The following is a 17,397-nucleotide window of genomic DNA, read 5'->3' on the forward strand; positions in this document are numbered from 1 at the left end:
CACAATGCCACCCCCCCACTCCTGATGGGGTGGTATATACCGGCCCACGCCAGTGTAATATAGCCACTGCCCCAGAGGGCTACCACAGAGGGTGCAGTTAGACATTTGCCTTCTCAAGAAAGCAGGAGGCAACACAGTTCAGTTGGGCAGCCAGGCACTGGCCTGGCAGTCGGGAGAGCTGAGTTCGAGTCTCAGCGCTTCTACTGACTCTAAGCGACTCACTTCCCCTCGCTGTGTTTAGCGGGGGCAGTGATGACGATCTTCCTTCATTGTCTACGGATGAAGAGCAAAGAATTTTTGGCATGATGATATCCACAGAAGGTCCTGGGAGTTGAGCACTTTGCACCCCCAACACCCCTAACAGCGAAGTAAGGAACTGTTAGGACAACAGTTAACACACATTAAAGTAACCTAATGTTTCAAGCCAAGCCACTATCAACTGCAACATGCAGCTGCAGCCCACAGAGCCTACACACCATAGCTTGCAATGTTCCACTTGCTCTGGACCCTTTCTGGTTGAAGCACTGCCCTTTGGGACTTGTAGTATCTACAGGTAGCTCCTAATTAAAAACGGGAAAATCTGCTCTGTACTTTTTTCAAATTAGATGAAGCGCCTGGAAAGTGGCCAGTGTATCCTTTTAGTCAGGCAAAATTCAAGTACCCGTGCTTTACCCCCATCCTCCTCCGATTGCAAAATGGAGCGATTCTACATCAAGGGATCATAGCTTGTGTCTGTCACTCCTGCTGCCATCAGCCAATCCCTGCTAGAAATACTTCGCAACATTCTCGTTTCAGTTCCTGGCCCCAACATGCTGCTAAGTGAGTAAACATGTTTTCCATTACCCTTCTAGCTGCGAGTCTGTCTTTGTCTTGAGTATCAATTTCTTAAAAGCTTTTAAAGGAATAAATAAGGGGATCACTGTGGAATAAATGTGATTCCCTACTGAAAGCCACAAATTCAAGCCATCTCACAGGTTGCTCAGAATAAAAACAAATCAATACAAACCAGGGCACAAGTACGTGCTTGAGGCTGAATATTATATCTCAAGAACTGATTCTTACCACATATGGCCATAACCAGGGCAGGGCAGACATCCAAGGTGCAAAGCTGCAAAGCAGAAAGAAAATGGGGTGCGGGGGAGAAAATGCCTCCCAAAATGGCAGGAGGCACAAATATGCGGGCCTCACCTGGCACTAGACGTCTAATTACAGCTCTGCTTCCACACCAAAGACGTTGGCAGTGGGTGGTATCTTTAACATGGAGGCAAGAGCAAGGGATTAATGTGACGACAGCCCCGTGTACAAAGGTCCTCTCCCCAGGGCCAGTGCGGCTTTTACTCATGCTCAAAAGATGCAGGGGCACAGACCCATGGCATTGGGCACTGTAGCCACCAGTACCAAGGCCACCACTTTCATCTGTAGCTATCTCCCATCAGAAGAGCAGCAGAAGCCTTCTTGGAACTCCCGGCAAACACTCATTCCGTTTGGCCTCCCAGCTGGAGACACATGGGGATGGCTGGCATGATGCCAGGACTCGCAGATGGTAGCCACTGTAAAATGCTTCTGTCTTAACTACTCAGCAGGCCGGGGGATTTTGGGTAGTGGATAGGCCCCAGCATCAAAACACTGGCTCTCTCTATCAGCCTCCCACTGACAGCTGGTTCAGCAGGCTGAGTACTCTCTCATTCTGGGCTTAGCATTTACTCCCACGTCTCCCATCTCATGAGCCAGTCACCCACTCTCATTGCCATACTTCATCATGCTTCAAAACAGGTCAACCTAAACTTGGCCCCAATCCCCACCTGAGCTGGCTACGTCCAGAGTTTTCCCTTCAGGTGAAATCAATGGAAGTCAGGAACCTAAATACCTTGGGGGACCTGGGTCTAAGCCGTGCAGTGCTGCTGAAGGCGAACAAGCGAATGAGACTCACTTTAGTCCTGCTGCTTGTGTGAATCAGCAGAGAACTCCACACCTCCAGTCAGTGGTTGATGTTTCTCACCCAAGCTCGAACAGATCTTCCAAATAGGAACCTAGAGTCCAGCCACTGTTCCCTCCATCGGGCATACCTGTGACGGGAACTGTATGTTGGACAGCTTGTGCAGGACACATTTGGTTCACTCACAGACATTAAGACTGGAAGGGATAATTATGAATATCTAGCCTGATCACCTGCATAACACAGGCCACATAATCTCTGCTAGTGTATAATTCTGGCTTCCACCTCCTGTGCTACCACAGGATTTGGCCTGTACCTCTGGCACCATAAGCAAGAGCCAGGTTAACTCTCCTTTGGTTTTCAAAGAAAGCCTCCTCCACTCACGCCATGGGGAGAGCCACCATTAAGCCAAAAAAGAGACACTGCAAGGCAGTTACCACTGGTACACGTTGCTGTCGCAGATAAAGTCATAAACCCACCAAGCAAACAATTCCAAGATGACAAATTACTGTCGAGGGCCTGTATACAGTGTGCCCCTTCTGCTGAGCTGCTTGGATTGTGCTTTAGGGTATTGAGGAGCAGACTACACCAAGACGTATAGCTCAACCTCCCTTCCTTTACCCTGCCATGACAAAATGTGGGTGGAACTCCTAGAGCTGGCAGTTTTCCAGGGCAGCAGGGCCAGATTCAGGGGAGCCGAAGGCTTATGCTAGATGTGAATTTGCTTGTGTATGCAATCCTCTGCTGAGAGGTAGACGCCTCTGATAATTAAGGGATGGCACCAGCTCCATAGTGACTCTCAGCAGGCCTTTCCTGGATAGAATGTCCTCTTGCTATAAAGTCAAGGTGGTAGGAATGAGACAGGCACCTATCAAGAGGAAGATGAAGGATCCCACTTCAAAAAGCCTCCCGGGGATGCTGGACATTCTTATGTTGATATTTCTGAATTAAAGTAAAACCTTCAGAGATGGAGGCAAATGCAGGAGCTGGAGAGAGGTACTTAGAAATGAGCATATGCAAGAGAGGGACCCTGGAAAATACAGCTCCCTGCTCTATACTATGTTTTATTTATAACGCACTGTCCGTCGAGATCCAAATATCTTTCAGAAATAGATGCTGAGGAAAAATTAAACATGGCTAGGTGAGGCTGCAGCCCAGCTGGAAAATAGGCTGCAAAATAAAGAGTTGCAGATCACAGCAGGACTCCACAAAAATAATACTCAGGAACAGGAGGAAAGGAAGGGAGGGTGCCTTCCAGGGAGGATCCCACCAAGAAATTGTAGGCTTGTAAAAACTGTCACACCTCCATCCTCAATCCACCTGGTCAGCTCTTGTCAACACCAGGAGAACTGCCAACCGAGTACAGAAACAGGACTATTAGTGATTAAACAGTCTGGCCATCAGGAGGCTTTCCACTTCACGTTGTCCGAGCACTCGAGGACAACAGACCCGCACTAGGAAAGAGATCTTAGTTAAATTTGAAGAAGAGTGAACTTACAGGGGTCCTAAATGGAACTGCTTTGCATTTAAGCCTTAAATGGATCTATAGACTGTTCTGCCAGTAAGAAAAAACGATGGTATCAATGGGGTGATTAGGGGGATTCTGGTGGATCCAAAGGGGCCCCCAAAAATTTATTTTGCAAGGCAAGAGCAAAGGAATTAAAAGTTAGGAGGATTAATTAAGGAAAAAACAAAATGACTCAACCAAACAATTTTATTATGAAAGCATTTAGAAAAAAATCATACCCAGCCTCTGGCCAGATGAAGGACATTTGAGACTAGGAACCTCACGTGATGTTCTGATTCTATTAAGCAGTCTGTCTTCAGCCAACTTAAACAGCTGTCAAGAAAATTACAATGTGTATTCAAATCTCAGCAGTACACATTCCCGGCCGGCAATCCTGTTTACAGGGTGATAATGGCAGAAATATATGGTTAGCAGAGAGGCATGCCAACCTTGGACTGCCCGAGACATTAGTGCGTAGCAGCCAGGGGCCTTTGGAACCTACAGTATGTACCGGGTAAGAGGTCCATCAGGTTTAGATGGCTGGATCAATTGGCCATTGTCCCAGTGAGGTGTCTGCACCCACATTGCTCATTCTCAGCAGCACGTGCATCTAGACCGAACCTTCATAAAAAGTCTTTGCCATTGCATGTGCCAATTTTGCCACCTTCTTCTCCTTTGCATCAGGACCCATATTGTGGCGGGCTAGTTTAATCCAGTATTGCTCAGTCCTGGGCAGATAGTCTGTGTATTTCTCATCAAGCTGAACAGATGGGTGCTGCTCCTCTTCTAGCACACGACAGGAGGGAAACAGAAAGGAAGAGAGAGGTCACAAACAGCTGACGAAAGCAATCTGCTTGCCCATGTGCTGGGCCGGTTGAGAGAATGCTGCAGCTAACGTATTTTAATGAGACAGTTTAAAGACTATCAATAGCTAGGGGAAATGGTTTTTCTCCCCAGGACACAGGCAGACATGGAACAGAATGTACTATGGAAATATAATTTCTTCTGGAAAGCTCAACTTGCCGCTGGATTTTTGCCTTTTTAAATTAAAGAACTAATAGCCCTGGTTGGACATATGTGCAGTGCAAACATACTATCTCCAATACCTCAGTTCAGATCTGAAACATGCCCTCTTCCCAGCCAATATCCCCATTCTGAGCCTACGCGTAGCTGTGTCAATGAACCTCAACACTGACCTGCAGTATTCCCTGCATCTCTTTCTGAGATAGAGGTGGGAAGTAGTGGTCTGAGCACAGGACAGCAAAGCCAGAAGATTTCTGACCCATGACACCAGATCCCTCCCTGACGGTTTAGTGAGGACTGACACCTGTAAACGTTCCTTGAAGGTGAAAAGCGCTGAGCCATTACCTGCTCCTAAATTCCCCGTAGTTTCTTATTGCTGGAAAATCCCAGCGGGCTCAAGCTGTCATTAAAAGCTGGCTTGGGTTGCTAATAAAGCACAGCAGTTTCAAATTCTGATGCCACTTCCTAAAACCAGAGACAAGGCTGAAAGCTCTAGAACATCACAAACTGGAGTAAGGCAGCCAAAATTGCAGATGTGGGGCAAAAAACACACCCCAAACAACTACCAATCCATGTGTTCTTGTAATTCCTTTTAGCATAATTACCTTCATCATCTTCACTCTCTTCATCAGAGCCCTCCTCCTCATCACCTCCCTCTGCACCTTCCACATCATCCCCCTCCTCATCGGACTCGGATTCTTCCAGCCATTCTTGAGTTTCTTCAACAGTAAAACAAACATATATAATGAATAAACAAAACACAATAAACCCTCTTGAGATGGCTGGAATTGTTACTGGGAGAATGAGACAGTCAGACAGGTGTCCCGTCTTTCTGAGCTGAGCAGTCGTCACCCTGCAATTCAGCCACCATGAGACACCAAGTTCTGAAGTACAGTAACTCCTGTCTTAACACTGTAGTTATGTTCCTGAGAAATGCAACTTTAAGCAAAATGATGTTAAGCAAATCCAATTTCCCCATAAGAATTAATGTAAATAGGGAGGTTAGGTTCCAAAACAAACTGGTACACAGCGATGATGACTGTGAAGCTTGGTTGCGGTGGTGGAGTCAGAGGGTGCAAGAGGGTGGGATATTTCCCAGGGGATGCCTTACTGCTAAATGATGAACTAGCACTCGGCTGAGCCCTCAAGGGTTAACACATTGTTGTTAATGTAGCCTCACACTCTACAAGGCAGCAGGAATGGAGGGAGGGGAAACAGAGACACACACCATGTGTGTGTGTGTGTGTGTGTGTGCGCGCATTGTCCCTTTAAGTACGCTGACCCCACTCTAAGTACATTGCCTTTTTAAGTAGATCAGCAAGTTGAGACAGTAGCTGCTGCCAGCAAGCTCCCTCCGTTCTGAGCCTGGTCGTGTCTTCCCCCCGCCCCTCCACACTCGCTCTATGGATATGGGGTAAGCGGGGTGCAGAAGCAGGGGGGAATGGGACACCCTGACATTAGCCCCCCCTCTTCTCTCCCCCTGCACACCAAGCAGGAGGCTCCAGGGAGCAGCTCCAAGGCAGAGGGCAGGAGCAGCACATGGCAGTGGGGGGAGGGACAGCTGAACTGCTGGCAACTGATAGCCTGCTGGGCGGCTGCCGCACAGGGAACTTATGGGAACGGGGAGCTGAGGGGGAAGCTGGGGGGGGGGAGCTGCCAGCCACCTTGGTTCCAAGCCCCCACCAGCTAGCTGCAACGGGCTGCTCTTCCTGCAAGCAGTGGACAAAGCAGACGGCTGCCAAACGACGTTATAAGGAAGCACTGCGCAACTTTAAATGAGCATGTTCCCTAACTGATCAACAACCTAACAACGAAACGTTAACCGGGACGACTTTAAGTGAGGAGTTATTGTACTGATTAGAGTTTTTACACATGCATGAAAAAGAGAAAAGGCCAATAACAGCTATGGAAGACAGCATGGTTCAGAGCCTGGGTTGACCAAGAATCAGCACACCTACATTCAATTCCCACCTCTGCCATCTGCTGTGTAACCTTGGGCAAGCCATTTCGTTCATCCATGCCTCAGTTTCCCCCTCACCCTTTGTCTGTCTTGTCTATTTAAACCCGAGGTTCTCAAAGTGGGGGTCGGGACCCCTCAGGGGGTCACAAGGTTGCTACATGGAGCACTGCGAGCTGTCAGCCTCCACCCCAAACCCCACTTGGCCTCAAGCACTTATAATGGTGTTAATTTATAAGGGGGAGTGGGGTTGCCCTCAGAGGCTTGCTCTGTGAAAGGGGTCACCAGTACAAACGTTTCAGAACCACCCATTTAAACCGTGAGCTCTTCAGAGCATGGACTGTCTTCCGCTATGCCTGTACAGCACCCAGGACAATGGGACCTCGATCCTGGTTGGAAAATCTAAGTGCTACCATAATACAAGTAATAAAAACAATGTTGGAGCCTACCCCCCAGTCTCATTGAATTGTAAGTGCCTGAGGGCAGGTGGCATGCGCACAAACACACCTCCAACGATGCTGGCTGCTATACTAATAATCAATGCATATGAATAAATGAGAATGCTGACAATGCTGTGCAATGCCACGTGGGATGGGAATTCAAGGGCTCAACTTCCATGCTCCCAGTTTCCCTCCTACAGCCCAGCTTCATCCACACGAGAGCAGCACAGAGAGGCACTGAGCAACTCGGGAAGCAATGAAGCTGCACCATAAGGCCACTGAGGGAGAGGGAGAGGGGGTAGGGGGAAGAATAGAAAATTCCATCCAGATTATCTAGTACACAGATGTGAAAATGGAGAGGGGGTTGAAGACACAGTGTTACCAGAGAACCTGTTCTCTAAACTCACCTCATAATCACATGCCAGAGATATTCAGTGAGAACCAAAGACCTGGCTTTTAAAGCTTTACCCTTAGGGGCATTTCTGAATCGATTTGACTGAGAGCACAGGGAAGCACCAGTGGTTCCGGCCTCTCTGAGGGCCCTGGGTACTGAGGTGGATTTAAGTAAAAACTCGGAGTGAACATGCTATAGGTGGATTCCTTAGGGGAAAGATCTGGATTAACTTTCCAGACGCCATGCAGAGAAGCCTCAGTCAGTATCGCCTGCCAGACACTGCCCCACTCCTAGAGAATAACCAACAGGCAACATGCTTGCAAGGCTACCCTGAAAATCTGGACCTCCAGATCCCTTTGGCGGTGCGGTTAGTGGCAGGCCACAATGAGCTCTGAAAGCGTGGGGAGTGTCTAGGCTAGGGTGTCACAATCATGTGTGGAATACCCTGCTTCATGCTGATCGTTTTGACACATCCGTATACTGAAATGTGCTCAATTCTTGTCCCTCCTGCTGACTTCAAAGTGACCCCATTGATGATTTTATCACCTCCTCACAGCTCAGGTGAGGTGGAACACCCTTTATTTCTGGCTGTGGAGTACCACTCCCAGTAGGAAGCAAGTAGACTTGGGTCAGAAGATTTCCCAAATTCCTTATCTTCTCTGCATTCACCCCAGGCAAAATTTACTTTTACACAGAAAACATTAGGAGAGGCCATAAACATTCTTTATGACAAGGGGATTAAGGGAAGAATTTGTGATCTCACAATAAATAAGGCCAGTCGACTGGAGGTCATGAGGCCAGGGCAGGTTCTCGTAGGGATTAAATCTATGCCAAATTTAGTTCCGCTGTGTGTAAAGGGAGCCTGCTGCCAGCAATCTAAAGAATATGGTCCCTTCTGAAATCTGCTCTGCAATGATTCACCTGTTTCCATGTTGCCCTAAATAGACCATTACTGAAAGACTGTGGCTTAGGTGAGATTTGTCCCCAGTTACCATTAGTGCTGGAAAAAGGCTAACTCTGACTGTCCTTAAATGCTAACTCTGACTGTCCATTAGTGCTGTGCAGGTGTACTCTAGGTTGAAACTGAAAGCAGGCAGGACAATGGATGCAGAGATCCATGCCACGTGCATGAATTCAGATTGTGGCTTTGAGAACAGGATTTTATGTTGGAGCTGCTCTAGTCTGCCTGTCTGGGAGAAAGAAAAAACAAACCTGCTCTATCAATTACCATCATCATCATGATTGTTGCACAGCACAGTGGCTGGAGCACAGCAGAGGGACTCAGGAACCCTTGAGTTCTCAACCCTACCTGTGCCACAGACTTTCACTGTGGACTTAGCCAAATCACTTGACCTCAGTTGACTTAATTTCTTCATTTGCGAAGTGAGGACATAATTTCCTCTCTCCCCTCACTGGCTGGCAAAGATTCACTTCCCTTCAAAGACAGGAATGACAAATGGCCAGTTTGGAGGCTGCATGTGAATATACAATGAGTGAGAGGAAGGATGATGTAGTAGTTCCTTGGTTCCAGTCCATGGTCGGCCACAGACTTCCTGTGTGACCTTGAGCAAATCACTTAGCCTCCCAGGGTTATGTCTACGCTACAGTTAAAAACCCTCTGCTGGCCCGTGCCAGCTGGCTCAGGCTGTGGGGCTCAGGCTGTGGGGCTGTTTAACTGCAGTGTAGATGTTCGAGCTCAGGCTAGAATCTGGGCTCTAGGGCCCTGCAAGGGTGGGAGGGTCGCAGCCTCTACACTGCAGTTAGACAGCCCCTTAGCCTGAGCCAGCTGGCCTGGGCCAGCAGTGGATGTGTAATTGCGGTGTGAACATACCCTCAGGGTACATCTGCACAGCCAAAAAAAAACCCCACAGCAGCGAGTCCCATAGCCTGGGTCTACAGACTCCGCTCACAGGGCTCACGCTACAGCGCTAAAAACACACTTGTGGATGTTCTGGCTCAGGCCTGACCTCCGGGCTCTGAAGCCGGGGAGGGGGTTGGTTTCAAACCGTGAAGCAGAACATCTAAAAGCTGTTTTTAGCAGCGTAGGGCAAGTCCGGAAGTCGGAGTCTGTAGACCTGGGCTCGGAGACTCGCTGCCGTGGGTTTTCACTGTGGAGGTGCCTTGGTACCCACCTATAAAATGGAGATAGTAGTCCCACTCGGCCTCCCAGGTGCTGGCAGATCAACATATTAAAAGACTGTGAGGTGCTCGGATATTATGGTCTTGGGAGCCTGTTGTGATAACTAGGCCTAAAAATTGACCCTAATTGTGAGCTCAACTATAAAACGTACATGAAAGTCTGTAAGATGTCACAATGCCCTGTAACGAGAGATGCTGATGGCAAAAAGCATGAACGGAGACAGAAGAACTGCACTAGTCCAAACAAAAAGACCACAAGGGCTGTGTTAAGATCATGCCTGGTAAACAAGGGAAATGTGAGATTGGAAATCAGTGAACCAAAATTGGTATTTTGGAAACGAGGCCTAACCGGTGGACAAAATGATGACGGGGATGGGCTATTTCACCCACCACTCCCTTTGGGGTTCTTTAAGCAGACGACTTTGGGAGAAAAACTGACTACTGGAGGAAGCTTCACCATTATGGCTGCTACCCCATACTGTCTCCTGGGACCCCGGACCTTCCTTGTCCTAACCCTGAGAGCTGCTCTGACCAGACGGGGCCAGAAAGAAGAACCGAGGTGACACCACCACCTTTTCTGAATAGCTCAATAGCTGAATCTCAACCACCATCTGGGATGAAAAGGGATCGGACTTTTAATGAATACTTTACATTTTAAAGGCTTTAGCTCTTTTTGGTCTTTTGTGTGTCTTTAATAAGAGGTTAAAAGGATTTGTAACCATGTGTTTGCCATGGTGCTAAGGAGGCTAAAGTCTCTGTATAGCAAACCCTGAACTTTGTTTAAGGCTATTTAATGTTGGACAGTGACTAGGCTCCATTAACACCATAGGACCATTTATTCCATCTACATTAATACAACAGGCTGTATAAGTACGCTAGATAGAACGAGGAGATATGGGGTAAAGGTTTTACTCTGGGCTTCTCCACTCATGGGCAATACTGCCATTCCACACCCATGCCAATGGAACCCATCTACCACACAGCACCATGCATTCTGTACACGCTACAATATTTTACTGAAGAACTATTTCAACAGTAATTTCAAGAATTCAAACAACCACTTTTTATTAACTGATATTGTGTGTAGCCCTCCAAAGACCAGCTCCCTAGTTTCAGAAGTCCAGCTGTACAGCCCACGAGGGGAGAGAAAAAAAAAATTAAAAAAAGCAGTTTAAAAACCTCTACAACATAATCTAAAATAGCATTATTTGCACATGATAATGCTGTGTTTTAAGGTGCAATATCCTGCTGTCTACCAGAGCGGAGTAGATCATATTGGACAGGGAGATTATTCACAATTCCTCTTCTTTTTTTGCTCTGATGATTCATGGGATATTGGATCTTAAACTAGTTGCTAGTCCAGAAATGAGTTTTGCCCGTCCAGCACCCTTAAACGTCACATATTTGGCAGGGAGGCTGAGAAAAAAATGTTCTGTGGGATGGAGATGGCAGTGATCTGAGAACTGCTCAGAAGTTTAGAACTTTAGAATGTGTCTTTGGGGAGATGCTGTAAGGGCAGAGTGCAGGTGGGATTAAAGGAGCAAGATAAATGCAGTTAATCCACCACTACTACACTCTGTGGTATAAAAATTGTAATTAACTGGTGTGTGGTCACAATTACACTTGTGTTTGCAAGCCACTGCCCTCTGCTGGATGGAATCAGAACTACACACCCGTGCACCAAAGAACTTATATTGCTATCAGCAAACAGAGATGCTCCTTCAGCTTACATTTTAAGCGCATGCGTTTTCAAAGCAGGAGGATCTGAGTTCTGTCCCTATCCTCAGCAAAGTCTTAAGCAGCTCAAGCATGCAGTATGGTGATAACTGTGAAGTACCTTGGTGCCCACAGATTTGTACCCTCCCAAGGTATGGTCTCTCTGGAAAATGCCAGCGTTCAAAGGGTTAATTTCAGCTATGGAGAAAGCCACTCCATTTTTTTCATGGTGCTGCTGAAAACCCCACCTGCCCAAGAGCCCTCTTGGGAGGTGCAGGTGCTGTATCTGCTGGGATGGTGCTGGCAGAGCTGGCATGGTACGCTGAGTGGATGCCAGCACTGAGTATTCTAACTGCTGAATGCCAAGAAAGGATTAACCTGTAGCAATACCTTACTTGGATCCATCTCCACCAGGACCTTCCACTCTCCATCTTGTGGAGGTCGATGCTATAGAGGGTCGCTGAGGGTGAACTGGCGGTCCCCCACTTCAAACATCCCCCCGTAGACGTAGAGAACCCCATGTTTCACTGCCGCATAGCGTTTGAACGTGGGCACGGCTCCACCCTGCTCGCCGGGAGGCTTCATCACCGGCCTCTTCTTCGTCTTCTGATTCGGACTTCTCCAGCTCCACTTCAGGGGCAGAGACCACCTGCTTGATCGTCATGACTGTCCCATCCTCTGCCACCACCTCTTTGACGATCTCCATGGGGCCCTGAGGTGGCTGGCCCTCTGCCTCTCCATCCCTGGCACCCTCTGTCTCAGCCTTTTTACCTCGCCTACGTTTCTTCTTCTCAGACTTAGGTCCCTATTGATAGGAAGCACATTAGAAAAGTGGTCAGAGAATACTGTACGCGACAGTGAATCTGAGCAACGCTGACGTACAACATGAATAACACGCCATACAGTGATGAACACAATGCACTTAAATGCAATTTGGGGATTCAATTAAGGTGTCATAATTCTCAGAAGATGGGCACATGCTCTAACCAAAGAGTAACTGCCCTGCTAGCTATGACGTGACCAACAGGAAAACGTGGTGTGCAATTGTTGCTTCTGTTAATACAAAAGTACGTGCTGGGGCAGGAGAAACACAGCACACTCTCTCACTCACATATACACACAGAGATCTCACTAGCGTGTGGCTGGCACAAAATAAGATGACCTGCCATTCTGAAAAATCAAAACACAGTGACTGAGTGCTAAATGACAGCACGTTAGTGGGAAGAACAACTCCAGGACTTTCAGAGTGCTCTACCAAAGGGCTGGAAAACAGTTTGCCAGGAAATCAGAAGCAAACTTGCTCCTGAAGCTTTGCCTGTTGTTATGTGACTGGTTTTCCCTCTTTCAGAACAGACTAAGAAGCACTGGGGTCTGGAGGAAGGAAGTTGAATCAGATCATCTGCACCTGGTTTACTCCTTGAAAACAGTTGGAGTAATGCCAAAAATCTGGGGCGACATGTCTGAAGGTTTAACATTCTATCTCCCTCTTCATCGGTCAGCTAAAGGGTACGTTCTCCCTGCAAAAAGAGGCATGTTTTTATATCAGGTTATCTCACTGCAAAATGCACCATTGTGGTTTTTACCTCACTGCAACTAGTCCAGCTCAACTGTATATCCTTATGTCCTGGAGTTCCCCCTTGACTAGCTACATTGAGATAAAAGCCAGTGCTTTGTTTCCACAAGGATTCTATAATGAGATAGCTCCCTCAGTGTATCAAATTACGCAAAAAAGCTGTGACTTGTAGCTATGCTCTGAACAGAATTAATTTAAACCATAACAAAGTCATAAATCAGAGAAGCTTCAGATTCCAGGGGCTAAGATAAACAGGGAGGATTTATTGTATATATTTTTCCAATACCTTTAGCTGTCCAGGAAACCAGCGATTCTTTCCCATATCATAGAAATAAATATCACTGAAGAAGTCTCCTTCAATGCGCTCTTCCTCTTCTTTGTCATGCACACCTCCGAAGAGAAGGGATCGGTTATTGGGGCCCATTGCCACAGAAAAGCCAGACCTGGGAGTTGGTTTCACACCTGACGGGCTAAGCCGATTCCATATCCACTTGTCTAGTAATGGAAAAAAGAGAAGGAAACAAAGGAAGTCAATTCGCACAGAGGGTGGCTGAAAATTCCAGCTGCTTCAAAACTTCAAAGGCCCTTCAATTCTATAGCAATATCAGCAAGAAACTCCCTGACCCATTTTAGTTTCCTTAGATATTTCACAGTATCTTCAACAATTTATTTAAATAATATTAATCATAACAATTTGCATTTGCCAGTTTAATCACCCAGCTAATCCATATGTTCCATTTTCCATTCTTTACCCTTAGAAAGCAATTGTGTATGCAAATACAAATTGTACATCTGCTCTTATAATACAGAAAGCCATCTTCGAGAGATGCTTTTCAGAGCGGGGCGGGAGGAAGCATGTGTGTGTTTAACGAAGGGAGGAGCTCATATTTCTGTTCATAGCACAGGTCGGACTGGCAAGGTCGGACTTAATTCCTCTGTTTATTTGCAGGCCTAGAATGCCATAAGTGGGCTGCAATGCAAACTTTACCCACAGAGTGCATAGAGAGTAGGGTATTGGCCCTGGAATACAAAAAACGCTGTCTCTAGGGATGATTGGGAAGCATGCCGCATTCTGGTACCTTTCCCAGGCCTCTTCTACCAGCAGAAATGGCCTATGTTGCCTTTCAAGTGCTCTAGTCTTCCAGGAAAGAATACCAGTCTCACTCAACAGAGACTTCAGGTCATACCCTAAGGTGGAAAATAGCCTGCGTTCCAAGCCCTCCCCCTCCAAACCTTTCTAACCCAAACTTTTAGCAGCTCCAGTCCAGCTCTGAAATGCAAGACGCAAATATGTTGTAACCTACATAGGACTGAGTGGGCATAGGTAGCCATGCAAAACAGAATCCAGCAGTAGGTCACTAAAGAGTAGCGTGCCTAATCTGTGTGTCTGGGAGAGAACAGGGTTCATACTGGGACCAGCAAGGTGACAATTGCTGAAAGGTGCATGGAAGAAGAATGAAGCCTTGACTTGCCAAACTGACAACCCTATCCAGTTTACTCATTTGTTTCTGTCCTGTCTGTCAACAAGGTGCTTTAATAGCCACTATAAACAGTGGCTATAAACAGTGGCTATAAACAGTGGCTAGTGGCTATTAAACAGGAAAGATCATAGTAGGCAGAGATGGGAAACACCTACTAGACAGATGAGTCATTCATCCTGTATGCACAGGGCACAGATCCTGTATTGACAAAAAAGCAAGCAAGAGCCAGGTTTTCAGAGCTGTACAGATTCGGCTCTGGGGAACGGACATGCCAAAATTTTATTTTGAGAAAAAAAATCCAAACAACATTTTGTTTTGACCTTAACAAAACTTTCCAGAGGCTCCGAGCTGCCCTGAATCCTAGCAGCCTGTGAGATGGGGAGCCTGGGAGCACGTGCATGCCAGTTCTAATTTGTAATACAGCCCTTCCCTACCCCTCAGCTAGTCTGGGCCTAGGCCTCCCTACGGGCAGAGAATGCCAACTGGAAAAAACTGCACAGGGGTTTTACTGTGCACACACATGAAGACTCAGATGAGCAAGCACCAAACCCAACAGCACGAGGACAAGAGCTAGCATTCACACTTTGGTCTCCAGACTTGAAAATGTGGCCTAACCAGAGGCAGGATTGAACCACAGCAATGGACCTCCCTATCCCATTGTGATGGAGGCTGGATCTAGAGGCAAACATTGCTACCTGAGGCTGAGTCAGAACCAAATCTGGACACCACAGAACACTGGAGAACTTTGGATTCAGTCCTAAACCCAGATCTGAGCCAGATCTCAAACTCAGCCCTAGTCCTAACCCACTGGGCCTGCCAGCTTGCTCTCCCTGCATACACATCACGCCTAGTACTAATCACAGCTCCAAAACCTGTATCAGCAATTGGCTTGGGCTGCGCACAGAGGCACTGCAGCGAGAAGTAGCAATGACACACCCTACTGCATTCCCCTTCCACAGCTGAATTGGAAACCAGCAACACTTTCATCATTTGACCCTTTCTCTGCTTCAATTCCTTTGCTATTTCACTTACTATGTTACCCTGTTTCTGTCCTGTCTGTCAACAAGGTGCTTTAAAGGAGCAAATTCTATACTGCTCCTATGGTCCTGCAAGTCTCTGAACATCAGTGACCCAGTATGATTCCATTGCTGGGAGAGAGGCAGCACTGGAGGAACCTGCACAAAAATCACACACCCTCTCTGTGCCAGAAATCCCATCCCTGCAAGGATTGCCATTCCCCTGGCATGTGGGGTAGCAGGCATAGGGGAGAGCAGGCATGCATAGGATCAATCTCTTACTGAGAGGGGATACAGCAATTGTGAAATCTACTGCAGCTTTAGGGCCACAGAAACAGATGCTGAATAGACATGGGTGCCTAAAAATTCCTTCTCCATTGTCCTCTAGAAACCTGCCTGCATGCATGGGTAGGGGAAGATTTGTCCCTAAACGCCCCACATGTCATCCAAGGAAGAGGAGCAATTCATCTCATCTTCCCATTCAACTTGCATTTTCCTTTTTTAAAGCAAGAATCCTGGTACAAATCCTCTAACTGCTCCTGGAAAGAAGAGAAATTCAAATCAACTAGTCCTGGGGAAGTGGTCCATCTGGTCTGCTTAGCATCAAGGCAGATCCAGTGATGTGGTGATTTTCATAATTGGTGAAATTCGTTCTGGGTAGTTTTCTTTTCTTTCTTTTTTTTTTAAATCATCGAGAGGGAAAGAGCATTGGCACACTAAAGCAGCTCAGCATCAACCACAACCAGGCCCTGTTCCCTCTCACAGTCGCTGAGAGGCAATTCACCTTCCTCCTTGCCCACGCCGTCAGCCTTCAGCAGGAACGTGTCGGTGTGCAGGGTGCCTTTGTCAACATCTTTCTTAATTCTCTGAAAAGAAGAGAAGGATAAAACACAAAATGAAACATATTGCAATGGCCCAACACACCTGAATCTCCACAGCCTTGCATCTGGCAGTCATCTGCACCAGACTAGTAGCACTTTACACCCAGTTTGCAGAGCTGCAATTGACAACACAAGGGACAGGGCAATAGCCAATCAGGCCCAGTATCCGTGCACCCCAGCATTTAACTAACTTGCTCAATGACTTCCTTCCCAGGGAGGCAGTTGCCATGCAAGACAGAGACGACAAGAAGGAAGTAGCTTTAAGTGGTAGTGACAAATTTTATAAAGAGAGAGAGAAAGAAGGGCATTACTGTGGCATCGAGAAACCCAAGATCTATTCCTGATATTCCACAGACTTCCTGAGATGCCCTCAGGCAAGTTACAAGCTCCGTGCCTCAGTTTCCCCATCTGTGAAATTGGGACGATGACAGCTACCAGCACAGGGGTGTCATGATCCTAAATTCACTAGCGTTTGTGAGGTACTTTGGGATTCTGAACCAAAAGGCACAGCAGAAGCTGGAAGTATTATGGTTCACGTTCCCCTGAACTTCCATGATTGTTCTCCCAGGTCATCCTCAACTACAGCTGCCACAATTCCCACACGATCCCTCAGGTCCCCTACACGGCCACGGCCAGTTATAACAGGAACTGAGGTGAGGACAGCCTTCTGCACCTTGACTACGGCTGTCACTGTAAGCATTCAGAGGGCCTGGGAGCCTTTGGCATCAGCTTTCTCTGCTAAACAGAATAAAACGAGGGGCCCCATCCTGGTCTTACTGAAGACAGCAGCAATCCTCCCACCGACGATAGTGGGAGCAGGACCATGCCTCAGCAGATGTAATTAGATGCATGGTTTTAAATGCCATTCTTCTCCCCCACTTTTGTTTCTTATCCTATGAATTCCTGGACTTTGGTCCTCATAGCAACATGCATTATTTGAAGGCAGCAGTATGCAATGCCACCGTGGGAGGTCTCTTAATAATGGCATTAGCTACCCATCCTTCAGTAATGGCATTAGCTCCCATTCTCCTCCCCGCAGGAGTGGTGGCATTCAACATTCTACGCGCAAGAGAGTCATTCTGCAAACAGGAACCAAGAAGCACAATGGGAAGTGGGCCCGAGCCAGGACGGTCTGGTTCAAAATTCAGGAGTGTTCAGTTCCCGGATGTTGACTCTGGCCCATCTCAGAGAACACAACACAACTCCATCTCGTACAGCATCTTGCATACAAAACATACTCAGATTCATAGAGTCCAAGGCCCGGAGGGACCATTGTGATCATACTCTGACTTTGTGTATAACACAGGAAAGAGAACTTCCCCCAAGTAACTCCT

The 17,397-nt window shown here is 47.2% G+C and overlaps 1 protein-coding gene across 1 annotated transcript in view; it reads right to left on the minus strand.

Annotated features, from left to right (window-relative positions):
* Positions 1-3,670: 3,670 nt before the first annotated feature.
* Positions 3,671-17,397, minus strand: part of KLHDC4 (kelch domain containing 4) — a 48,800-nt gene continuing 35,073 nt past the window's right edge. The window contains 9 exon segments of the mRNA XM_030582021.1: positions 3,671-4,229; positions 5,072-5,185; positions 11,508-11,537; positions 11,540-11,567; positions 11,569-11,645; positions 11,648-11,672; positions 11,675-11,917; positions 12,972-13,180; positions 15,967-16,048. Of these exon segments, the coding sequence (XP_030437881.1) occupies positions 4,054-4,229; positions 5,072-5,185; positions 11,508-11,537; positions 11,540-11,567; positions 11,569-11,645; positions 11,648-11,672; positions 11,675-11,917; positions 12,972-13,180; positions 15,967-16,048 (984 nt within the window). The 3' untranslated portion in view covers positions 3,671-4,053.

This window comes from Gopherus evgoodei, chromosome 12 (genome assembly GCF_007399415.2).
Source record: "Gopherus evgoodei ecotype Sinaloan lineage chromosome 12, rGopEvg1_v1.p, whole genome shotgun sequence".
In the NCBI taxonomy this organism is placed as follows: Eukaryota; Metazoa; Chordata; order Testudines; family Testudinidae; genus Gopherus; species Gopherus evgoodei.